Source organism: Alligator sinensis, unplaced genomic scaffold (assembly GCF_000455745.1).
Source record: "Alligator sinensis unplaced genomic scaffold, ASM45574v1 scaffold144_4, whole genome shotgun sequence".
Classification (NCBI taxonomy): domain Eukaryota; kingdom Metazoa; phylum Chordata; order Crocodylia; family Alligatoridae; genus Alligator; species Alligator sinensis.
The window spans coordinates 802,307-827,844 of record NW_005842190.1 but is presented as its reverse complement, the minus strand read 5'-3'; the positions used below and the strand labels follow the sequence as shown (position 1 = coordinate 827,844).

Below are 25,538 nucleotides of genomic sequence, written 5' to 3'. Positions count from 1 at the left end.
TTGGACCTTCATAAGCATTCTTGTTTGCTAATTGGTTATAAGGGAGTGACGCAAGGAGTTCTTTACTGAGCATGTCTCTATACCTGTGTTTTAGCTATGTATCTCATTTCCATACATGTATGTTTCATTAGCATACTTTCTCCCCACCTAGGGGTGTGAATCTTAATATTTAAATCAGCTCTTTGCCCTACTCCACTAATTCTGTTTTTGTTTTCAAGCCTCCTTTATCTAAGACTGTCTTCTCCTTATCATTGCAATTGAGCATTAGTTACAGAACAGAGACTTTTGCTTGGGCTATGTGTAGTGGTTTCTAGGTCAAACCTGACAGAAATACTGGAGAATGTTTTAATAAGAACAAGGGTAAAAAAAAAAGAGATGTCCTACATAGCGCTGTTTTTTTTTCTCTCTGTTACGGTATACCTTTTCTGTATTCTACACGACAGCAGCTTTTGAACTGAAACTTCGTGAAGTTGTGCATTTTGCCTGCTTCCGAGGCACTTGTGCTCCAGTTTGTATTGCGGGTGGGGTGACCCTGGAGTTCTTCAGGTTTAGAGTCTACGTAGTTAGACATCTCACAGTGTTAAGCATATGCCGGAGCTGTCTTGAAATATTTGAGGTAGACAAAACTCTTGGGGGCGATATCTTTATTAGAGCAACTAAATATAGTTTGTAATGTATAATTGTAGCAGCAGTTGAGTGATGTAGGGCAGTAGCTTTGTGTGTTAATTCAGAGAGAGCATTCGCAGGTACTGAGCAACACAGGCATGTAGAAGAGAGGGAAGTTATAGAGGTGTATAATTTAGTTGGTCTAAAAGATATCGCCTCTACCCCAAGAGTTTTGTCTGTCTATGCTTTTAGATCAACATGGTTAAAACCAATATCCTTGAAATATTTGAAGTCCTTAGTTCATTTAAAACTTGATTCAGTAAGATACTGACCAATGTCTGAAAAATTGAGGGCCCTCCACTTACATGGTTTTTTAGCACCTTGTAAGATCAGTCCTTTAGGAACTCTTCTGTGCTGCAAAAGTTTGTTTAATTCAAATGCATAGAGTCAAACTGGTGCAAGCCCCATAATACAGATATAGTTAAACTGGTTTAGCTCTCAGTTAAATTGGCTTAGTTTGTGTTAGTACATTACTGAATGAGGCTAAACTTATTTATGTGAGGGCTAAATGGTTTGTGTGTCTATGTAGGGGTTTGCACTGGCTTAAGATTTAATATTTTAAATGATCTAAACCAGCGATGGCCAACTAGCAGCACATGGGCCACAGGTAGCACAGACGGCTGGGGTGGGTGTTTGGCATTTGAGCCAAAGACCTCCTTAGTTAAAGGAGGTGCTGGCAACAGGAGTTGACATGACTACTGGGGAGGGAGTGGAGATCAGGCCAGCACTTGGGGGCAGGGTAGGAATTGCGTTTCATTGTTGGCTCAAGTGTTTGGCCCTGCAGGAGCTGCAGGAGTAGGTATTGGCAGACCTGGGTTGCCATGTGCCCATGGCGACAGGATTTTACAGCAGTAGTTAACAACAGCGATTGATTATAAGAATGGCATTATTTCATGCTTTTAACTTAACTTGTAGCACTTGTAGCATGCTTGTCAAAATAATTGCCCACCATCCATTTAAACTATGAAAAGCCTTCTAGTGTAGACAAGGTCTTTGTATATACAGTCATCGAAACAATAAGATACTTCTGAGTAACTGTCTAAATACTGGCTGTGGCTGCATTCATTTGGGATTGAGGGGAGGGAGAGATTCATGGGTTGGTTTTCTTCCTGTGTTGTTTTCACCCTTAACTAAAAGCCACAGTAGTTCTTTATTTGGAACCATCAAGTTGATGTTTAACCACATGAGCTTCCTTCCCCTTGCTTGTTCCTTTTCTTAATTTGAGATGTTCATTTATCATGCTTCATCTCAATGTGCAAGGACTGTCTTCCCATATGTTTGTATGGCACAGTGGGATACCAGCATGATCAGGGATTGAGATGTTCAGCAGATCATAACAGTTCTCTGTCTACAACAAGCCAAATGCTATTAAATTATCATTGGGGTTGACAGTCACCCTCACAGTAGCTTAGGTTGGTAGTTTGGGAGTTATTGGGACTCTTCTCTCTCCCTGAACCCATGCATCTTGCTGTTATTTCCTCCTCAAGTGTTTTGAAGATCCATTTTTTTTCTATATGTCTACCCTGCTAAAGTTGTCATCTGGGCTTTCATTTTCTAACACCTGAAGCCTGGTCTGACCTTCATTATGTCTATACATCTTAGTTCATCCAAAATACCGCTGTGATGATGACCCTTTTCTGGCTTGTAATTCTAAACATGTTAGCCCTGTCTCAATCTCTCTACAACTTCCCTCTCTTCTACATGCCCTATGTTGCTCCTTACCTGTGAATGCTCTCTCTGAATTAACACACACAGCCACTGTCCTACTCTGCTCCACATCTCTCAATAACTGCTGCTACAATTATACATTACAAAGTGGAAAATGGTTAGGAAAGTGTCTTTTAGTATTCATTCTTGTCTTTCAGGTAAAAAAAGAAAAACATAATTTACTAGTCTGCATAATTATATCATATGGTTCTGGTAATTTATCCCTTTTCCTCCTTCTTTTAAACATGCCTGTTGCTTCATCAGTTTTTACTGGCTATCTATAGCTCTTAGCACAATGGAGCCCCAGTGTTGCTTGGGGTGGGGGGAGGGGCGGGGGTGTCTCAGTGCCAACGTTGTAGACTTTTGCCTCTTGTTCCAAGGGTGCCCAGCTAGAAGTATGAAACACAGTACTTATGGATTGGAAAAATTAAATTGACTGCAGCTCTACAGTTAGGAAAAAAGATTCTATCCAAATAAATTTGCAATAGAAAACTGGTAGTACTGTGCACAAGCTTAGATATTTGATCTGCTTTATCATCTGGTGTGAGAAAGTCCTTCAGAGTTCTGTGCTACTTAAAAGAAGAAAACAAAACGAAACATGGCATTGGCTGAAACACCATACCCCTGCTTTGCTCAGGCAGTGCAGAAGGGCTAGATGCTAGCCATCTCTGGCCAGCTGGTCAGTTTTTGTGTGCATATAGCTTCCAGCTCTGACAAAGCTTGTATAGCCAGTCCCTGCCACACCATGCCATGATGGCATGTGATTGGTGGTGGTAAAGGATAGGTGGGTTTAAGACCGGCAGAAGCAGTATTCTTAAATGGCTCCTGGGGACTGCTGTCAGCCGGTGTAGGTTAAAGCTGCCTTGAATATGTGGTTTAATGATGGCTGTGGCTGAACCTGAGCTATGCAGAAAATTAGTGGACACCCAGCACATGTACTGTGCAGCTCTTTGTAAGGCTGAAACTGGCACATTGGTTAGGTTTTTATACCTTTCTGTACCTCTCAGGAGTAGTTAAATGTAGTCTTGGAAATACTTACTTAGCACTTTGATCTTTTAACTTATAGGTCACAGGTACATCACTGCATCTGTATAGAGCCTCACTGACTTCATGTACAAGAGCAGAATCATTGCCCATATACAGTGAATTTTGGAGTGCAAACCTTGTATTGTAAACTGTTAAATGAAAAAAAAATGTCTCAGCTGTCCACCTTCTAGCATAATGAGGCTTAGTTCATTTATTAATATAAGTTTGATGTTTTGTGATCTGTAAGCAGCACTCTCGTTCCATGTAGCTCCTTTTCAAAACAACCTTTTAATGAAAATAAGGACAAATTGGTATGCCAAGTAGTATTCAGGTTTGAAGACGGGATCCAAAAGTGGAACCTGGGGGAAAAGAATTAATCTGCTTATGCCATACTTGACAGTATTCTCTACAGTAAACAATATAATGGTATTTCTGTAATGTGCTTTGATATAGAGGTGACTTTGCTTATGAATGTTTCTGTGCCTCGGACTTATCAGTTTTATTTCCTTTAAACAGGAGTAGAAGCATAAAGAGACGTTTCCTTTGTGAAGGCTGATAAGAGAGTCGAATAGCAGTTTGAAGTGGTATGGCTTGACTGCTTTTACATTTGCAATGAGAGAGCTACATTTCTCAGTGCTGGAGGGGAAGCGATGCTAGTAGTGGATTATACTCATTGCAGCACAATTGAAAACAATAAATCCTAATCACTGGTAGACTATAAACAAGTGTGATGCTGAAATGAGATGAGGCTCCGAAATGGAACTGTGGCCACCGTGTTAGTTTTCATCACTACTTTCCTCAGTTTGTCCTGGTACACTGCGTGGCAAAATGGGAAAGGTAAGTAAAAGTCTCTAAAAACAAACGACACAGGGTGCGTGGAGGAGAAATGAATATTACACGTGTTGGGTTTTTTGTTTTTTTGTTTTTTACTACTAATCTGTAAGTTGTATACTGCCGGTTCTTCTCTAGACAATACTGCTATAATGGGTATGAACATCTGTTCCTGCAGTCAGAAAATTCTGCCGGATGCAAGACTATTGTCTCTGTTTAAAAACATGCTTCTGGTTGGAGGAATGAAATGCTAAATGCTCCCGTCTGAGGAAAAGGGGAGAGGTTTGTGTCCATAGCATGTTTTCAGCAAAAAGGTGCAGTTCTTTAATTTTCCTGTAACAGTCAGCCAGTGGGCCAGGCAGGAAAGTTACCTTTTGGCACCATATTCTGCTTCCTTGCTGACTTGGCAATGTCAGGCGAGGGTGGAAACTGCTTACCAACCTCTTTTTCACATCTATTTGGTTATCTTTGCAGAAGATGTAAAATATTTCCAGTTTGACAAAGTTGCATGAAATGCCTCTATTCGGTTATTTGAACAATTACTTGAAATTTAAGGCCTGTGACTTAATATTTACGTAACTGTTATGTATGCTGATAGTATTACAAAATTGCTTTAGGTGAGCCTTGCAAAATTATATATAGGTGAGCAACTATTTTGGGGTATAGTGATAAAAGTATATTAAATTTCTAAGGTATATGTTAAGTGAATAGACTTGTATATGACCTGGAAAACTTTAATGGATATTTTAAGGTTTAACTGTACCTTTTGATGATCAAATCAGATTTTTAAAAGCGTATATATCTTTAAATGGTTGTTATGAAGCTTTGTTTGGTCCTGCTAATACTGTAGTGCTATTTTGGGTTCTGATACTGCATTGTTGAAGCATTGACTTGTGAGAGCAAGCTAAGGACTCATCAGGAATCCTAGCTATTACAGTGAATGGCCTCTAGAATCCTTTAAAAATCTGCAGGAAGATCAAAGAAAGCTTGTATGTTTCTTCCCAAAAGTGTTATGTTGCACATTGACTACATCTCTTTATTGGGCGCTTACAGTAGAAACAGATGCTGTTTTTTTTTAATCTGTCCTATAGCAGTTGGTTAATGGGCTAGGCTGCTGAATATATAAACGTCAGTGAAATAACTAGATCCTTTGAGGTCAGGGTACTGTGGTTTGTTTTAATTGGGCAATAGAAGTCAAAATGTGCCAAACAGTGTTTTGGGGAGGGAGGAGGAAGGAGTGTGTTTAACTTGGGCCTTAAGTACTAATTTTTCCATCTTGGCTAATAAAACTTGGTACTGACCATTATTTTTCTTTTTTATTCTTTTTTTCCCCTGAAAGAACAGATATGTGCATTTGCTATGAAATCTGGCAACGTTGACTTGTTTATAAATACTTTGATACATATCTGATGATAGGTTGAGAGTGTGAGTGTGCGTGCGTGCTCGCCATATAGGATTATGGCTTCTGCTGTCAAAATTAGCTCATACACAAGAACAGATTTACAGTAAAAAAATGCCTATCATCAGGTTGAATTTCTATATCTTGCATTTGGTAATTACTTTATATAATGCATGGTTGATTGACCAGGTCTTAGACATGTCATTTTGCTTTTTTTCTTTTTTGTTCTGGAAGTTCAGAATAAATACTAATTTGAACAGAGATGATAATGTTCAGCAAAAATTTTTCTACTTTTTTTTTCTTTTCTTTTGGACGGGTACATAATCAAGTAGCAAGACTAGAGGTGCGCTGATACATCGGTCCAATATTGGACTGGTACCGATATAAAGAAAACTGGCTATATCAGATATTGGCCTAATGGGGCCAATAATTTGATTGATTTAAATGCCTGTGCTGTGTGCAGCCTCAGTGCAGCACTCAGGCAGCAAGGAGCACAGCTGGCAGTGTGGAGAGCTGCCTCCAGCTGGCAAGTCCGGTGAGGTAGAAGGGAATGGGGGAGGGAAGTGTCATGGGGGAGGGCAGATCAATACCGCCCTCAGCGAGGGAGAATTGGGGCTGGTGTGGCTTCTGCCACTGCATGCATCCCAGGAGGGGCAAGCGGGGGGCATATGCCCCTGGATCTGTGCAGGGCAGGGTGGGCTGCAGCTGGGGCTGCGCAGGGCTCTTTGGCAGGAGCTGGGCTCAGAGTGGGTGCCAGCAGCGCTGGGAAGATGCTGCATCCACCCCAAATTTCACCTCTCCCAGTGCCGCCACTGCCAGATGCCCGGCACAGCCCCGGCTCTTCCAGGCATGTGGGTGGAGGCAGGGCGTTGAGCCAGGGCTGCACCAGGTGGCTGCTGGCTGTGGTGCTGACAGCTGAGCGGTGGCAAAATTTAGGGTGGATGCAGCATCCTCCCAGCACTGCCGGTGCCTGCCCCGAGCCCAGCTCCCATGGAGAAGAGCCCTGCGCAGCCCTGGCTGCAGCCTGTTCCACTCTACCCCGTGCAGATCCAGGGGGCATAGGCCCTCCCGTATGCAAGCAGTGGCAGGAGCTGCTTCTGCCTCCCCCGTTTTGCTTGGGCAGTACCTGCCCCTACCCCAGCCCCACTCTTCTCTTACCACGGGGGTGTCAATCTGCCCCCCACCATGCCTCTTTCCTCCTCCCTCCCCTTCTACCACACTGGATTTACCAGTTGAAGACAGCTGTATCAGAAATCAGGTTGGTATTGGCTGATATGCCTCCTTAAAAATCGGCTATCGGTGTTGGCCCCCAAAATCTCTAGCGATGCACCCCTAAGCAAGGCATATTAACTCGATGTTAAATTGTATGCATCTGTATTTTAAGCTGTGACCTGAATTACCCTGCTGCCTACCTCATTTCCAAGGAAATATATTTTTAGAATAACATTCTAAATAGCAGGTGGAAAATGTTGCTGTTGCACATTGATTTAAATTTTGGGTTATATTACTTGACTTAAAAAAACAATCAACCTACTTGTAAGAAGGGTAACTTAAGTATGGTCTTAAAGATGAATCAGAAATCTTCCATTTAATTAAAAAAAACTGTTTAGCCATCATTTGAGAGAGAAAATATCACAAAAATTGTTCTGTGCATGCTAAAGCTTTGTGTCTTTTCATGACTGGCTTCATAAAAACAAAATTATTTTTAAAGGAAGACTAGTGTCTGAATATAAAGACTGTATTACAGGGAGAATACTTGTAGTTTGTCAGTTTAATATTTTCCAGTAATACACTGGATAGATTTGTAACTGGAGTAGAAAAAGCTGTTTGAGCTGCTGCATCATTTTTTTTTTTGGTAACTTTTCTATAGTTATCTTGTATTTAAGTTGGTCAATACATTTAGTGATTGGGATGCAGTACAAGCTGTGCTTCAGTAAGGATCTCTCTCTTTACAGACAGAAGTACTCTGCAATATGGATGGTAAACCATGGAATAGAATAATTTTTTGCTGACCAAATATGCAGTGGTAGAGAGATCCTGGTATATAGAAAGCATTTCTTTTCAGGACAGGACTTAAGCATGTGCTGAAATACCTTCACCCTACTTTAACAATGGCACTGATGCAAGATATTCTGCATGCAAGTTTGGAACTTCTTTTAGTCAAAGTAAGGTTCTTGCTCAATCTAGTAATCGCCTTGTGCCAATAAGTCAATCACTGTAATTCAGAATAGCAGTCTAGACCAGGGGTCAGGAACCTATTGTCCATGAGCCAGGTCTAGCTCAAAAAAGGATTCTTTCCAGCCTGTACATCTGGGATACAGAGGCAATTTGGGGACAAGGGAATCCATGATGTTGGGTGGCACATGGTGAAAGAAATCTGCAGACTGGTGGCAGCCTGCCAAAGCCCGAGTTCCATTAATTTGGTCAGTCACTGCTCAAAGGTTGCTGATCTCTGCTTTAGGCTGGTCTTTAGAACAGAGTGCCTTCTAAAATAGTTGGCTGAACCAGTCAGTCCTTGTATATTTAATTGCTGTATTGAAGAGTACCTATAAATTCAGGGTGAGATCTTTGCATTCCACTCTGGATTTTTTACGGTGGGAACAAAGACTGGAGTGGTAAGAAGACTATTAAGTCCTGTATACAGTTGGGAGAGGATTCCTCCCATAAAGGAAATATTGAAGAGAGTTGGAAAGCTGTCTTCTGAGGAACTTGTAAGCCTTGCTGTGCTTGAAAATGATTAACTGATCTGGTGAAGGCCATTGGGTTAAAATAGAGTCTGACCCAGGTTGAAGCTATGCTGGCTGGCAGAAGAAAGTAATTCCAAATTAAAGTAATTGGGAGGTTTTGCACCTGGAGTACAATTGATTATTATTTATTTATTTATTTTTGAAGGTGTATACCGTCAATTAAGCCTATGATTTAGGAGTGGTCTTGGGTATTCTTGTACCATCAGCACTCTTAGGTTAAGAGGCTCTTTCTTATATTAGCAGGGAGGGATCTGTCCAGAGTTGTATACCTTCATCACCTCATATCTGGACTGTAGCTCTGCAAGATATTTGGGTCTGAAGTCATTTGTCTTTAAAAGACTCCAACTAGTAGGACACTACTGCCTGTCTTCTCTGTGACACTGGCCACTGTAAATGGATCAGAACTATCCTTTACTGTATATGTTGGCTTCTCATAAAACAGACTGGTAAGTAATCTGAGCCAAAGGTGCCTAAACCTCTGAGAGGAAGTTTCTAGCCAACAACTTTGCCCCTCATACACCATGGATTTTTGATCACAAGGCTAATGTCTGCATAGCAGTTACCTTGCTTGAATGATGGGCTGAGGCTGTGGAATGAACTGCCCCCGCTACCAGGAGTGGATCCAGGATTTTATAAAAGGGAGGGTGTGGTTCCAGCGTCTGGCACCGCAGTGGTGCCCGCATGCCCTGCTCTCAGCCTCCTGTCCCTTCCTCCTCACCTGAGCAGCCAGACCCTCCCCTGGGAACAGCAGCTGAGGAGTTTTAAGTCCCAAAGAAGGTAAGCATTCCCCCTTCCCTTCCCCTCTGTGCTCAGAGATAATCTCCTCTCTTCTCCATCCCTTCCCCCTGAATTTTTTCCCCCTCCCCACCTGCTGCTGCCAGTATCCCTACTATCTGTGCTATCCCAGGGGTGAGGGAAGCTCCTGTTCCACTCTAGCAATGCTGCATGGGGCCAGCCAGTGGTGGCAGGTGAGTGGGTTCCCCTTCTCTGTGTCTGTTCCTGGGATGAGGGGGAAAACTGGGAGAGGAAGAGCAGGCATTGGGAAGGGGAACTTGGCTGCTGATGCTGCCACCACCAGTGTCCTGGGCTCAATCCAGCTCCTGCATAGCCCTGCTGGAGTAGAACAGGAGATCTCCTTCCCCCTTGGACAGTGTGGACACCTGCAGCAGAGCAGGCAAGACGGGGCGGATGAAAGGGGGGGAAGATGTACATCTAAGCATATAGGGCTGCTGTTCCTGCTGTGTAGCCAGAAAGGGTGGGGCTTGATCATACCACTGCACCCCCTCTGGATCCACCCCTGCCTGCCACTTTCCTCTTAAGGTGAAAGAAGTAGGGTTTTCATTTGGTCTTCTCCAGTATAAATAGACAGAAGTTCCCCAGGACTTGCTCAGATACAGATTTTCTTTCTGACCAGATTTTTTTTCTTCAACCCATTTTGCTTCTCTCAGTAGATGATATGAAAGGACATGCAGAGAACAGGCTACCAAGAAGAAAGTAATAGCCTTCTCTCTGCATGTCCATTCATAGCATTTGACAAAGTGAACTGTTGCTCATGAAAGTTTATGCATCTTTGATTCAGTTAGTCTAGAAGGTGCATTTTGACCTTGCCTTCTTTCTGACTTCTGACTAAAATGGTTAACTACCTCTTTCTACTTATAGATTAAATGAATGTACAACAAGGAAGATACGGACTTGGGGCAGGGTTTGGTGCAGAATTATCTATTGGAAGGGACAACTTTAACCCTAAATCAAGTCAGTTCTAAAAAGTCATGGTTTCAGGAATTTTATTTTCTTTGCTAATTTGTTTATGATCATTTCCTTAGGGACTTTTTTGTTTCGTTAACATGTGATGGATCTTAATTAGCCAGGGAACTACCTGCACTCAGACATTGAAATTGATTCTTTGTAAAATGTTTTAATAGCTGTTGATTTTATTTTGGAAATTTTAGCAGCAGTATTAGGGGAAAAAATCAAATGGTAGTGAAACTTCAAAATTTTTGCATCTCTCAATTAAAAAACCCCCCAAAGCAAGGGATGAGCCCATATGCTAGGAGCCACTAGAAGGCTAAAAACATCTTCTTTATGTCCCAGTAATATAAAATCAGTGTTCACAACTGAGCTCATTAAGTATAGAAAGTAACAGGTGTCAAAGATGGATCAGGTTGTGTACTGTTGAATAGACTTGCATCTTTTGATAGTCTTGCTCCCTAAGCCCCTATGGAGAGGCAGAAAGAAAAGAGAAGGTTATGTATATAGATAATACAGTTTCTGTAGAACTTTTGGGATGGAAGTGTTGATTTAAGAACAAGGGTGTTCTTTAACTCAAAACATAAAATGGAACAATAGTAATCTCAGATTATCTCTTTGTATTGCTCCAGTGAAAAAACTAAGTACAGATTCAAATTGAGATATATTTTACTAATTCAACATTCCTAGACTTACTGAATGTTCAGTACCTGTTAAATTTTTATGTTGGCTGGGTGTCCAGTTGTCTGCTTTTAATAACTTTTTCTCCCATTGATGGTGATGTAGAGATTAATTCTCTTACACTTCAACTGTAGCCATTCTCAGTTCTTTGTGTTTCTCCACCTGCTCTAATGAAGCCAGACTTATTATTTATCCCTACTTAATTGGTCTTATCCAGGCTAATCTCACATGCAGAGAAACTTCAGTCTGTTGACTTTGCTTAGGTTTATGCTGACATAATACTGTATCCAAACCAGGAAACAACACTGAACCAGAGATACAGAGAAAATATACCCAGTCTTAAAATGAAATAAAGGCCATTAGCTAATGACACTTGAGGGTTTTTTTTATAAGGTCTGTTACTTAGCCTTTATATCTTTATTTGTGTTTAGTAGCGAAAGCTGTGGAATGGGTCAGCACACCCCAGCACATGTGCCATAACATGGCATGCAAAGCTATTTTGCTTGGTACACCACAGCTGGCCCAGGCTCTGGGCAGCTGCTGCTGGCCACTGAGCTCGGGCTGCTCACAGAAGGTGGTAGGGAGGCTGCAAGCCCTGCTACTAACAGCCCAGACTCCTTGGTGGACAGCAGCTGCCCAGAGCCTGGGCCAGATGTGGAAGGCATCTGTGAGCCTGCAAGCAGCTGCACGGGAATTTGGAGTCATGGCCTGACTTGCTGCTCTGTGCACCTTGGGGAGCACTATGGGGAAGAGGCCTGTGGTTGTGCTTCACTGCTGCGGGGCTGGAGTAGGGCAGGAGGGGTGGAGCAAGTGGTGTATGTCCCCGTCCCTCCGGGCCTGGCTGTGAAGGTCAGGGTGAGCTGTGTGAGTGCAGTGGTTCTGCGCAGGAGTATTTGAGCCAGGTGGTTCCAGGCCCCATCATCCCTGTCCATGTCAGCTCTCCCTGCAGAGCTCATCCATGTGATCGCTTAGGAAGCTGCATGCTGGAGGGAGCTGTGCACCAGGCTTGAGCTACGGCCCTAGGGACGGGATGGGGCAGCCCCTAGCTGTGGGGGCAGAGGAAGGTGCTGGTGGGCAGGGGTGGCTGCCCCAGGCAGTCCTGGGGGCTCCTCCTACACCCAAGCTCCAGTGGGGTGGGCCAGGCTGAGCCATACAGTCAGCTTCCACCCCTGCTCTCACTCCCACTCCTGCTGCATTGAGCTAGGAGCTGGGCCACTGCCATAGGGTAGCACAGACCTTGGCTGTAGCCCTTGTCCCTGTCACAGCCTGCGGGGTCCCAGCGAGGTCTGTTCTGCCCCTATGTCTGTGTCCAGTGCCCCGTCTTCAGTGGGGAAGGGGCCAGCCCCCCTCCTCATGCCTTGTGCTCTGCCCCGTTTCCTGCCTTGCATGCCTGCAACTGCTGCCAGCAGCAAGTGGGGCTGGGGCTCTGGACCTCAGTGTAGCCAGTTTCAGCCTTGCAGCTGTCTGGTTTGAGCAGTCCAGCCTCCATGATGGGTGGCAGGAGCCTGACTTGCGCCCAGGCTGCTTGTAGCAGGTGGCTGGCTGCAAGTGGCTGCACTGGGGTTTGGAGCCCCAGCCCAGCTCAGCAGTTGCCCCACGTGCCTCAGGAAGCATGGTGGGGAAGGGGCCGGGGCTGCACTGCTGCAACAAAGATCGGGTCCCTTGCGGCTTCCCTGCTGTCTGCCCTTGGCATGCCAACATCTTTGAAGTTCAGGTTGCAGAGGTTTTTTTGGCACTTGGCCCAAAAACATTGCCAACCCCTGCTCTGGAAGTTTATTTCTGGAGAAATTAATTCTAAGCAAGCATAGTGGGGAAGGAGGAATGTGGTTAGGGAAGCAAAACTTGTGTGACACAATTAGATTACATTCCTTTGGAAGAAATGGGAAGTCACATCTCAAAACACATGGAGCGCTGCTTTATAGACATAAGTGTATTCAACGTATGCCAGAACTGATCCTATAAGAAAACCGATAGTGGAGTAGACGCTATTCTACAGGCATGCTTTGGGTAGTTAGGTATTTCAGTTGCTGTAGTCATCTACTAAAAGATCATTAAAAGTGAAATAAGCTAAACTTGAAAAATCTGAGGCACATCTCTTTTCTTTTTTCCATTCCCTACCCCTTGCTACTTTGACTTGACATCATGGTTATTGCATGGCATGTCCTTTTACAAAAGCTGAGTTGGGACCCCTTTACCAGCTGTAACTTCTCACTTGTAGCCTAAATATAGCTTAACTGCTTCTCAGCAGCTCCAGGCCTTTTCCCTGCTGCACAGTGTTGAGTTAGGGGATAGGCAAAACATGAAGGTAAAGGCATTATGCCTTTTTTCTTTGATGGGGGAAGCCAAAACAAGTCAGTGCTGAACAAAGAGTTTGAGAAAGAAAACAAGACTTCCTGCCTCCACTTGCACTCCCTTTTTTTTTACTGGGCAAGAAGGGGAAAATTGTGGTTTCCTTTGGATGTCCTATTGCATGATGTCTAGCAGCTAGACTTCAGTTGAAAACTGCCACTTTTTTATTCTAGCAGTTGGGCACTCTATATTCAAGACTAAAATATACTCCTTAATTTGGCTTGTAAAGTTATGAAAGCTAGGAATGTAGCCTTCTAAATTAGAAATAGTTGAACAAGTATTTAGCTCTGGTCAACATGGAATATTTACCACCAAAATAAAAAAAATTTCTGTTAACACACATTGCATATGAACATTTAAATCTTCTCTTGCTATAAGCTAGTATGCTTTTGTTCTTGAATGAAGATCTGCTCTGATTCTAGGAAAAGTGTTCATGGTTTGAGAAGTAGACAAGTTATAGGTGTTCTCTGAAACTCCACACACAAACTAGTGATTTAGTGGAGATGGCTCTTTAGCATTCTCCTTCTCTGGACATTACCTTCAACGCTTCTTATTTCACTGTTGTTGGAACACAGGGACTCAAAGGAAAAGCCACTATGGTTTTATTGTTGTAGTTGTTAGAACGGGTCTACCTGATGTGCAGTGAGACAAAGGGATTTTTGTGGGCTGCTAATGGTGTGTGGAGCCAGTTTCATGGTCTTTTCTCAGTGAGCCCCTCTTTTGTCACTGATTGGCCAAGAGGCAAAAACCATGGTGTAATTAAATAGCAAAATCCACAGAAATATCAAATAAATGACCACATACCTATAAATCTAAGTATTAAGTTTACATCTAAATTGAAATATATTATGAATATGAATTTATACACAATATGAATTGTAACTAATATAATTTATTATTGGTGTTCTACAAAAAAATTAGTAATACTAAATAATGCTAACCTTGATGGAAACGATTCGTGTTAGTTGTTACCTGCAGGCAGGCAGCATCTACCGGTGGGTGCAACTGACATCCTCTGTCTCTGCAGTGTGAACACCTGTCCATACACTGAAATCATATGTTCTGCATTCACTGAATTGGTTGGAATGGTAAGGTAGCATTTTACCAAGTGGTAGGCATGTAGAAACCAATCGGAAACAGACTCCCAAAACACAGTCACAGCCAAAGGCATCTGGCACTCTTTGACAAAGTTTATGTAAGCAGCATGTTCCTTGTCATGCTCTTTCTGCCATTCAGGGATTGAGTTCAGTAGCTGAGGTCAAAACTCAGGAAAGGCAGCTGATTGGGGTTAAAAAAAAAAAAAAAAAAAAAAAGCAAACAACACTAAAAAAAGGAGGCAGCTAGTCATTTAAACTGCGGTGGTAGAGACTGATTGTGCTTATAGCATTGATTTGACTTTGCAGCTATTGCCTGGAACAGTTCTGTCTCTTCAGGTTTTCATGTTGACACTTTGAAAGTTGTTATGATGCCATGTCTTCAATCTAAATTATCAAATTCATCAGCTTGTGTGCTTGGTGGAGTAAAGCCTGCTGACTTGCAAACCACATTAAAAGCTCCATGAACCACATCACATTTTCAGCCCCAAATTTAACTTGATTTTCAATGATGCCCTGTCTTAAGAGATCATGTAGTTTAAGTATGCACTGTGTACTGGGTGGGATTTCAAGCTTCTTGCCCATAAATTGTTGGTAGTATTTCATATCTCTTGTGTGGCAAGAAACTGAATTAAACCACAAATTCAACCTTGTAAGCACTGGCTTTGGTGAAAGTGACAAAATCGCATGTAGTTCCCTGCTGCGATTGGCAATGGACTGCCTGTATTGAAGCTTATGGCCTGGACAATGTTTGAATGCCTACTTAAAAGAGGAAACTAGGCTATCCACATTAGAAAAATGCATGCGTCAGATGTCACTTACTAAAGAAAGTGATGTGTGCATTGCAGGTGACATGAATTGTGTTGTGCGTCATTCTATGAAGCACACCAGAGAGAGCTTTGCACATATACATTGTGTTATCAGACAGACATGCAAAAAGCTTGTTAAATTCTAAGCTGTAGTTTACAACAGCCTTCACTACAACTTGTGCCATGGTAGAAAAATTGACAGACGTGAAGTGAACCAGCTCTGTTTGAAAAACATGCAGGTCATAAATTATCCAGCTCCCAGATAGAAATAAAATGTGCAGAACACAGTTACCTAGGGCATCTGCTGTTTTATCTGCTACAATTGAGATTTGATTCATATTCTGCCAGTGCACATTTTCTAGACTGAACATGTGAAGGAATTGCTCCTGGTAGATAATCTTGGTGAATCTTGTTTGCACATGGGAAACTGCTAGCATTTGGCACATGTTTGTTCAAGTAGTCTTTTAACTTAGGGTTATTGATTTTCTCCAGAGCTATGTTGGTAGCTGTGAATGACTCTACTAGCATGGATGTAGCCTCTTCTCTTGTCAGACTGCTTTCCTGGAGTTCTTTTAAAGATCGAGGACATATTCACTTGTTTCTTGCTCTGACCTGTGCAACAGTCTTTTGCTTTATATGCGATTTGAACTCTAAATGTTAATCAGTGCTGTATTCCTTGACACATCCAGATTCACATTGCAGCCCCTGCAGGCCCTGCTGCCAGGCAGTGTTTTACTTGTTGAAAGTGTTACCTGTTTTGACTTCATCTTTGTTTTTTTGAGAACTCAAAAAAACATTTAGAATCAGCATTATAGACTAATGCTGAAGCATTCAAGCTCTCCCATGTTCCAATGTAAGAACATTAAATAAAAAGGATGGATAATAGAGCAGCATAATTGTATATCCATTTGAACAATCAAAGTAGAAGGTGAAGAAATATTTAAAAGACGACCTTTTCATTCACAATTTCTTATTCAATATTTTAAAATTTCCCATGTCAGTATGAAATGTTAGGTAAGATTTATTTGTTCCATTTTTCTTCACCTTTTTCTATATGCGTATATGCTGTATCTAGTCTTTTTTCTACAACATGATATAAAATCCTTGAAGGAACTGTGGAGAAGGATCTAAATGAATTTTAACTTATTGATGGTAATTCAACTGAAAATTGAAAATTTAATTTAGTTGGCTTTCGTAAAGTCTGTGGATGGTAAGAAAATATGAGTTTCAGCAACCAAACTTTTAGTAACATATACACCCAGTTGTTCTCAACCTATCTGAGCCTGTGGGCTGGATGAGGTGGGAAGCTGGTGCACAGGCCAGATCTAGCATCGGATCATTGTGGGGATGCATGCCAGCCTTACCTTGCATGCCCAGATCCAGCCTGCGGGTCTCCCCACACGTCTGGAGATCTGGCAGCAAGGGAGCAGCAACTAACACTGCCACTGCTTCCCCACTGTCAAATTTCTGTGGCTGGATGACACAGCTCTGAGTACCAGATCTGGCACTTGAGTTGGAGTTTGAGCATTGCTGATATTCACGGGTAGTAGTATATTTGTATCAGTTATGCTTAGCTTCACTTGAATACGAGTGGAGTCGCATCTTATGTGGGGGTTAGGTGCTGAAGTCAGCGCGTAAGGCAAAAAAATCGGTGACTATACACGGGGTGGGAGGGGGAGCGGGGCTTGAGTTTGCACATAGCACCATGCTTAGGGCTGTGCGGCTGGTGGCAGCGGTGCAGCGCAGCGCGGGGTGGTGATGGGGATGACTGTGTGCCACCCGGCCGCCGACCAGTGGCTGGCCACACAGCTCCGGGCATGGCTCCATGGTGACAGTGGGAGGTTTTGGAGGCAGTGGCTGTCACCGCCATAATGGGCCTTAGGTAAGCGGCAGCGCCATGTGCAAACTCAAGTCCCGCCCCACTTATAGTTGAAGTTGCATAAGTTAAATGCACGTATGATGCGACTGACCTGTATATCACTTGCTGCCTTTCTTCATTGCAGTCCTCCTGTTGCTTGCAGTACCCCACCCTTAGGAGTAAGGTCCATTATTGCTTCCTGAAAACTTGTTCATGTGCTGGAGAAGAGAAATAAGTAGTCTCCTATGTAAAGAATACTTTTGTCTCTTTCATATATCACTGTACATTGCTCAAGCTTGGTGCTTCCAGGAAGAAAAACATCAGCTTGGAATATACAAGGAAAAAGATAAGCATGTGAACACCAGTTGAAGCAAGTTCTGGATTTAACAGGGATATTGTACATTTACTAGTTATAATGGATCAACAAGCACCGTTAAACGTTGTTTTGTGAGACCAAAGAGAGGAGACTTATCAGCTGGCTGTTTGCAAAGGATTAGATTTGTTCGTATATTGAGGCAATGTCAAAATAATTATGGTTCTGCACATAGGAGAGTGGTCCTACTTCACGCACTTTCTTTGTAGCCCACACTTAGGAGGCACTTCAAAAATGAAATGTAATTTTCATCTTGGTAAATAGACTTAAAAAAAACTAATCAAATTGGTTCAAATTAAATGTTTGCTTTTACATTTGACACTCAGTTGCTTTTCAAGATGAATTCTCCATGTCAGCCCTTTGCAGGCAAGATGTCTACTTAAATTGCTAGAGTCATTTATTTCAAACCTTTAAATTTGGGATGTCATGTGTAAGATACTGTTGTGGAATTAACAGACTAAGGTGATGTGATGTGTACATTTCAGGAAGCGTGACATCCTGAGTTAAAAGGTTGATCTGTCCCTGTCTGAAAATGACAAGTTTGCAGTCTGGCAATAATGACAGATTCATTAAGATTATCCTCAGGATGAAATATTCTAAAATGTTGGACTTCTTTCTCAAAACGTTTCTGTATATCATTTGTTTTGGAGGGATGCTTATGTAAGGCAAGCAGGGATTGGTCAGTAGTACAGAAAATGTTTGGGTCATTTAAATAAATGTATGCTGTAATTTTTTTTATATCTCAGTTTGTTTACTTGGGCTGTGTATACTTAAGTGTTACCTTTTTTAGCACTAAATATACCCCTTTTATGCCGTCATAAATGTGTACAGCCGTTCAAGCCACATGTAAACATTTTGTGAGACTGCCATGAAATGTTACCTCTTTTCAAAAGGAACTTCTCAGCAATGTGCCTGTTTTGATTACCTGTTGTGAAGCCTATACAATTTCAAGTAATACCACAGGGTGTGGCTCGGTCTTCTAGTATCCTGGAAGGCTTTGCTTTTTGCCTTCATCTCAGCTCCAGGGAGTCCACCTGTGTCTGAGGCCAAACTCTACTACCCCAGGGAGTCAGAGCTGAGCACACTTGTCACTATGCTGACTTGCTGCTTGGTGCTTTCTTTGTGAGCAAGATAGAGTTCTTTTGAATGCATTTGGAGGTGAATTGCAAGCCATTCTCAGAGTACTGCTGAGTTTGAGTCAACTTAGGTGATGATCAGGGATCTGAGTTTTCTGTTTGTTATGGAAAAGCCTAGTAAAACCTGTTTTGTTTTTTTTTTTCCACTTTGAGGTGGTGTCATGGCGTGGGGTCCTGCGGGATGGCCATGATCTCCCCAAGGCCCCCTTCTCGTGCCAAGTTGGCACCCTCACTTCTCGCCCGCCATGTCTTTGATGGAGAATAAATATATGGGAGGCTGCCTTGCATCCTTTTGGACACGGTTTGTTGTAAATTCTGACCCCGTGGGATCCTGGACCCTGTGGGTCTCGCTCTGCAGTGGGTGCTTCCGGGGCACCCTAGCCTTATGGGCTATGCGTGGCACCAACCACCCTTGTACCGCACCCCAAGCCTCGCAGATGTACCGGATGTTCTTCGGTCATACTTGATGCCTCACTGTCACTTGGGCTCTCCACAGCCCTGTCTCTCAACAGTGCCCCACTGGGCATTTGGGTTCCACACGACCTTTTCCATTCTGCCTTACTGGGCACCCGGGGTCGGTACACTCCCGTGGCTGCACTCTTTTGGATGCTCGGGGTCAGCACAGTCCCAATACTGCCCTTTCAGACTTATGTCAGTCATTGCCCCCTTCCCTGGGGCCTCTCTCAGTGCTGCCCCCTTCTCTGGGGCTGGGGTCAGTGCACCCCAAATGCTGCGCCCTCACTGGCGCTGGGGTCCCCACACTGCTGTGGGTCCCCTATGAGGCCTCCTCTGACCCCCAATAGCCTCACCCAAACCACCGGTAACAAACAGCAAACACAAAGCCTAAGTCCCTAGGCTATAACATAAATCTCAGCCATCTGGCTCCAACCTTCTTTTCACCACACCAGAGTTGCTTCAGCTGTCCCCAATCTCTGGCCATACCTGCAGTCTGGCCTCTTCCCTTTGCTCATTCCAGCAGGGTTCTTTCCCCCTTGGCTGCCAGCAGGGAACTGCTTCCTGGCCTCCAGCCTGTGATTTATATAGGAGCTTGGCCCTGCCCCTGCTGGTCAGCTGACTAGGCAGGTGTGGGTCACTAGTTTGCTCTGGTTACCCCAGCAACCAGCTCCTGTGTGGTTATTCCAGCTCTCCGAGTAGCAGGCACCTTAGTGCCCTGCTACAGGAGAAAAATGCAGGAAACGGTAGGTTTCTCTTTGCCAGCTGGTAAGGGGCACAAGCAGGGGTGGGGGGACTGTGGGTGGGGAGGGAGAGGCAATGGCATGAGCAGGGCACCGGCATATCAGGGCTGCTCAGTGCCACAAAGCAGTGGGGAGTGGACAGCTGCAGCTGGACCCATGTTCTGGTGAGTGCAAGGGGCAGGTGGAGCTCTGATTTCCCATGATAAAAAACCCCAAATCTACAGGCATTTAGAATTTATTTTATTGTAGTGATTGAGGCACTGGTAGGCTTCCAAATTGCTTTAAAATTGTAAATATATCAATAAAACATTGTTCAACTGATTTTTTTTTTTATTATTATTATTTTAATTTTTTTTTTACACACACGTGCACACACACTCACATACACCCCCCCCCCCCTTTATAGAAAAGAAATATTTGTATTGCTGCTCATGAAATACTTGATTCGTATACTGGATAATAGAGTATTCAGGTTAGTAAAATAACAGTTAACACAGCTTTTATTCTGTATAATTTACTGTGTATAGATATATCTAGATATCTCAATAGTGGCATTTCATTCGCATCATGGAAGAACATGTATTTGCAGTTTTTTAACTGGAGAATTCGCAGATTTTTTTCTCTTAGTTTCTTTTTCTTTTTTTAAATCAGAGTTTGCGATTTTTAAACAGAAAAGCAGGGTCCTTGGTAATGATTTGCTGATTCTTTGAACTAAATCTCACTGGCAGATTCGCTCAAAACCAGTCCTATGCCATCATCTGAAAATATATCATGAAGAGCCTGTCATTGTGCATTACAAATATCCAGTCGTGCTATATCAGCTTCTCTGGCCCTGTCTCCAGACTCAGCAAGGGTATGAAGCAAGAAATCATAGATTCATAGATTGTAGAGTCGGAAGGGACCACAATGGATCATCGTGTCTGACCCCCTGCCCCTGACAGGAAAGAGGACCGAGGTCAGATGACCCCAGCCAGGTGACTATCTAGCCTCTTCTTGAAGACATCCAAGCTAGGTGAAAGCACCACCTCTCTTGGAAGCCCATTCCAGATCCTGGCTACCCTTACTGTGAAAAATTTCTTCCTAATATCTAACCTAAATCCACTCTCAACTAGTTTACACCCGTTATTCCTAGTCACCCATTACACCCACTGCTGCCCATAGATTTAGTTCAGCATCTCCAATCTCTTCCAGGAGCTTGTGGGCTTCATGTATAACCTGTTTATGACCTTTAAGCCTCTTAAACCTCTATCTATTCAGGTCTTAAGTTAACAGCTGATACAGCAGGTGATTTTCATCATCTCTTGTCTCTACTGCCAGTAACAATGTTAGGATCTGTCTCCTTCTATCACTTGGTCTAATGCCCAAGTACAGGGAGTACATTTATGTGTTTGTAAGTTCTGCAGCCTGTTATAAGTCTCAGTGCGCTGTTAAGTACAGTGTCAAGCTGTGACAATGAAGGTATGTCAGCAAAGGCTTCAAGATTAGCTGCTAGTTCAAATAAGTTTCTAGGGTTCATGGTAAACTTACAGTTGGGTTGCTAACCCATGATAAAGCCCATGACATTGTGCCTTTATTCTTATCGCTACCCATGCAGGCTAGATTTAAGATAATGCAGGTACAACCCACCTAATGGTACAATGGCACCTTCATTTTTCTTTGTACACATACCCTAAAAGAAAATCATGAACAGGATGAACTATATAGTCTTTTTTTACCACAATGGCTTAAATCAAATCCTCTGACCATACTAAAAGTGCTCCCTAATTTCCGAAAGTTAACTAACTATTCACTTTAAAACAGGGCTGTCCAACTGGCAGCTTAGGGGGCAACATGCAGCCTGTAGGCCCCTGCAACCACCTCTCACTGCTGTGGCAGGGAAGAGCCCAGGAAGGGGGACCACATACTGCCTGTACAGCCCCTGTAGATGTAGAGACCCTGGAGGCCCGCATGGCAGGGGGTTTAGAACTACATAAAAACGTAATAACTGCCATTTAGTGGGTCAGACCATGGGTCAGATCATAGGTCCATCTTGCCCAGTATCCTATGTCACACAGTGGCAGATGCTGAAAGGGAGAGCGAACTAGGTATGACCAGGGTTTTTTCCCCACTATTACTCTTTTACTTGCAAGCTCCAGCATTTAAGGCCTAGAACAGGGGCAGGCAAAATACAGCCTGCAGGCCAAATCCAGCACACCAGGCCATTCTCTCTGACCCACGGAGCCCCTAAAAAATGTAGTAAATTAATATGTACTCGCTCCTGGCAGCCTGTCAAAGCTGGCAGAAGGCAGGAGCAGCAGGACCCGGAGTGAGCCCTCAGTGGGCTTGAGCAGCCCAGCCCCGCCCCACCCCCAGGCAGCTCCCTGCTTTCCTGCCCCCGCCCTGCTCCAGCACCAGGTGTCTCCCAGATGCATCACTGGACCGCGGAGCACTCTGTGTGTGTGTGTGTGTGTGTGTGTGTGTGTGTGTGTGTGTGTGTGTGTGTACACGTACGCACGCGCGCGCGTGCACGCAGGCTCAGGGGCAGAGTGCGTGTGTGCAGACTCAGGGACTGTGTGTGTGTGTGCGCACGCGCAGGCTCAGGGGCAGAGTGCGTGTGTGCAGACTCAGGGACTCTGTGTGTGTGTGTGTGTGTGTGTGCATGCAGTCATGGGGCACAGTGTGTGCAGGCTCGGGCAGTGTGCGTATGCATGTGTGCATGCATGTGCGCAGGCACACAGGTACTGTGTGTGCGCAGGCACAGGGGCAGAGTGCATGTGCACAGGCTCAGGCAGAGTGCATGTGTGCAGGCTCAGGGGCAGTGTGTGCATGCAGGCTCAGGGGCAGTGCATGTCTGTGTGTGTGCACGCGTGTGCAGGCACAGGGGCAGAGTGCGTGTGTGTGTTTGCAGGGTGAGTCCCACATGCACACCCCACCATACACCTGCACCCACACCCCCCTCACACTGCCATACACAAACCCCAGCCACCCTTCCCCACACAAAGCCCATATCCACCCACACCCCACATATCCACACCTACAGCCCCCCACAAACCTATACCCACAACATACAAGAGTAAGACTTCATTTTAAGCTATTGTGCAATTACCTCTATGTACACTACACAAACTCATTCAAATCAGGACAAAAAACATTTTTTAAATCAAATTAATGCGTGTTGTAGATGTTCACTTTTTAGAATATAATTTGGTATTTTTCTGGCTCTGAGATGGCAAAACCCCTTGCTAAAAGGAGTATTTCAGGGGACAAGGGGGGGAGACTTGTGGTGGCAAAGGTCAGGGGGAGGGACTTCTGGTCATGAAATGGCAACCAGGGGACAGGGCACCTTTCAAGGGGTGGTGCTATCCATGCAGCCCTTGACAGCTTGCCAAAACTAGGTAAGTGGTGCTCCGCCCAAAATAATTGGCTGCCCGTGGTCTAGAAAGTTCCCATTCAGAGGCTTTATCCCAAACTCTCATGCTAATAGCTATTGATGCCTCTTTCCTCCAAGAATTTGTCCAATCTCTTTTGAATCTGGCTAATGTAGCACCTTGACTATACCAATCACTGACATCCCAACCTACAGTGACGTTTGGTTATGCTAATTATGTGATTTAGCTCGACTGTGATGTGTGTGTCATTTAATTTTAGATCAAATCCACTTAAAATGTTAAGGTAACTGAAGATATAAAAATGACCTTTGAAAAACATTTAAGAATTGAAAAGCAAACATGGTGTACTTCAGTTGTATGGCAAAAATTAGGGACTTCATTTATTTGGTTCTGACACAGAATACTTCCACTATACTTCTTGGGGCTAAAGTTCAGAAAACAATAGTTTCCATATCTAGAACAGCAAGATTAAAAACAAGTAAAAAACCTCTATATTTCTGAACCCATACAGCTTGTACAATAACTGTTATAATAAAAACAGGGTTAACTTCTAGGCACACTTAACATATGCTTCTGGCTTTTCAGTCTCCCAAATCCTTAATTAGATTATATTTTATGACATCAGTTATAGGTTTTAATATGTCAAACAATTTTGGTTCATGATCAAATCAATGCAATTAGTACCAGAAGAGAGAGAGCTGAGCATGAACTTCACCTTCCTCCCCTGTACCTGATCCCCTGCAACCTGTCCCCACCATGCTCCCCACAGGCTCCTCGCACCCTTTACAGCCTCTTCCCTCTCCCCCCTGCAGCCTCTGTACCTATCTACCTCTTCCCAGCCTCTCCCTCCCTACTCTCTCTGTGGCTTACTCAAATTCCAATGTAGGTACTCTGAGGTCAGCTGAGTGTGGCTCAAGGCTGCTGTAATTGTTAAAGGCCATGACTGAGGCAAAGTGGACTGTTGAGCATCACTTCTGAAGCTGAGGTAGTGTCAGAGCCCCAGAGGGTGTTGTTTGCCCTGGGCTGTGCTGCAGGTAGCCGCACAAGGAGAGATGTGTATGTGTGTTTTTGCATGGTGCTACAGAGTTATGCAAGGCCATGGTGCCATGGGCCCCCATGGGGCCTGTGAACCCGAGTGGTTGTGACCTGTGAGCCTGGTCCGCTTGCATGACAAAGACTCTGCAAGGTCAGCAGCATGCTTTCCCTGCTGTAAACCTACCTGTCAGTTGGAAAGACAGGTGAAAGACAGTGCTAACACCCTCTGGATAAGCAAAGACACCTGAGTTACTGCTTCTCTCACTGTGGACTTTCCCTTGTCCAACTGGCTGGCAAGATACCAGAGACTGTTGGGGGTTGCAAGCTTCCAGATAATGATGGCAAGCATTTCTCTGTTGTCATTATGCTAATGCATTGCCATGCAAGGGTGGAGGGCCAGCTTGGTGGATATCTCTCTGAAGTCTTTTTCCTTGCCTTTCCTGCTTTATCTGGCTTTTTCTAGTTTACTTCTGGGTGCTTTTCTATGACAGACGCTCCTCTGTCAAACAATACTGAGTGAAACTTCCCTGCCCATGTCATTCAGATTCTGACTGGCCTTATAAGTGGCCTGTAATTTGAGTGATGGATTGTATTATTTCAGTTATCTTAACCCCCAAAAAACGTTTAAATGAGGGTATTATAGCCATCCGTTACGGCAGAGTGTTAGCTAATTTATAAGAAAAATGCAGGCCACCCTAACTGAAAAGTGCTTGAACTAGATTACAGTCTTGTTTACACATTATTAACAAAATTAACTAGAACTAAATGCAATTTATATATATAATTAGAATCAACCATGTAATCCCCAAATACAGTTGTATTGCACATGTATAACCAAGAATAGCACTGAGCCTGAGGAAGGTGTATAAATGTAAATAGAAACAGGATTTATCTTTCAGAATATTCATGACCTATGAAGTTGCATGAATCAAAATAACATTTAGATCCTAAATTAATTGTGCAAGTTTGGCAGCTGGATGTGCAAGTTTGCGAACTTGTAAACTAAACCTGTTTGACCTGGAAGTCACCAGTACACGATAACAAGGACTCTCATTAAAAAAAAAATCCCTGGCATCCTAAAACATTAAGCAGTTAAATGCATTAAAAAGGAGCACTTCCGTTTTGTAGCAACCAGAGATATGTCCTAACATAACCATAACTGTTGGACTTGTAATATAGTTGAGGTGACAACATTTATTTTAATATTGGCTAGATTTTGTTAGAGAGAGGTAGTTAATAGAGGTGCACCAATACATTGTTTTATGTTGCATTGTCACCGATAAAAGTAAAATTGACATTATCGGCAATTGGCTTTTTTTGGCTGGTGTGACCAATAATGTTGCTGATAAATGCCTCATGTACGTCTGCAGCATTCACACAGTTAGGGAGTGCAGCATCCAGCTGGTAAGTCTGGGGTGGGGGGGGAAGGGGCAGATCAAGGCCCCCACAGTGAGGGAGGGAGTGGGGCTGGGGGTAGGGGCAGGGGCTGCCCCACCGGGGGGGGGGGGGGGGGGGCA

At 43.7% G+C, this 25,538-nt stretch overlaps 1 protein-coding gene across 5 annotated transcripts in view; it reads left to right on the top strand.

The window, feature by feature from the left end:
• Positions 1 to 3,918: 3,918 nt before the first annotated feature.
• Positions 3,919 to 25,538, top strand: part of MGAT4A (mannosyl (alpha-1,3-)-glycoprotein beta-1,4-N-acetylglucosaminyltransferase, isozyme A) — a 160,062-nt gene continuing 138,442 nt past the window's right edge. For all 5 annotated transcript variants that reach the window (XR_003094694.1, XM_025207258.1, XM_025207260.1 and 2 more), the window contains exon 1: positions 3,919 to 4,236. Coding sequence is in view for 4 of the 5 variants with exons in the window: in XM_025207258.1 (XP_025063043.1) it covers positions 4,143 to 4,236 (94 nt within the window). In the remaining variant the exon portion in view is untranslated. The remainder of the gene's footprint in view (positions 4,237 to 25,538) is intronic.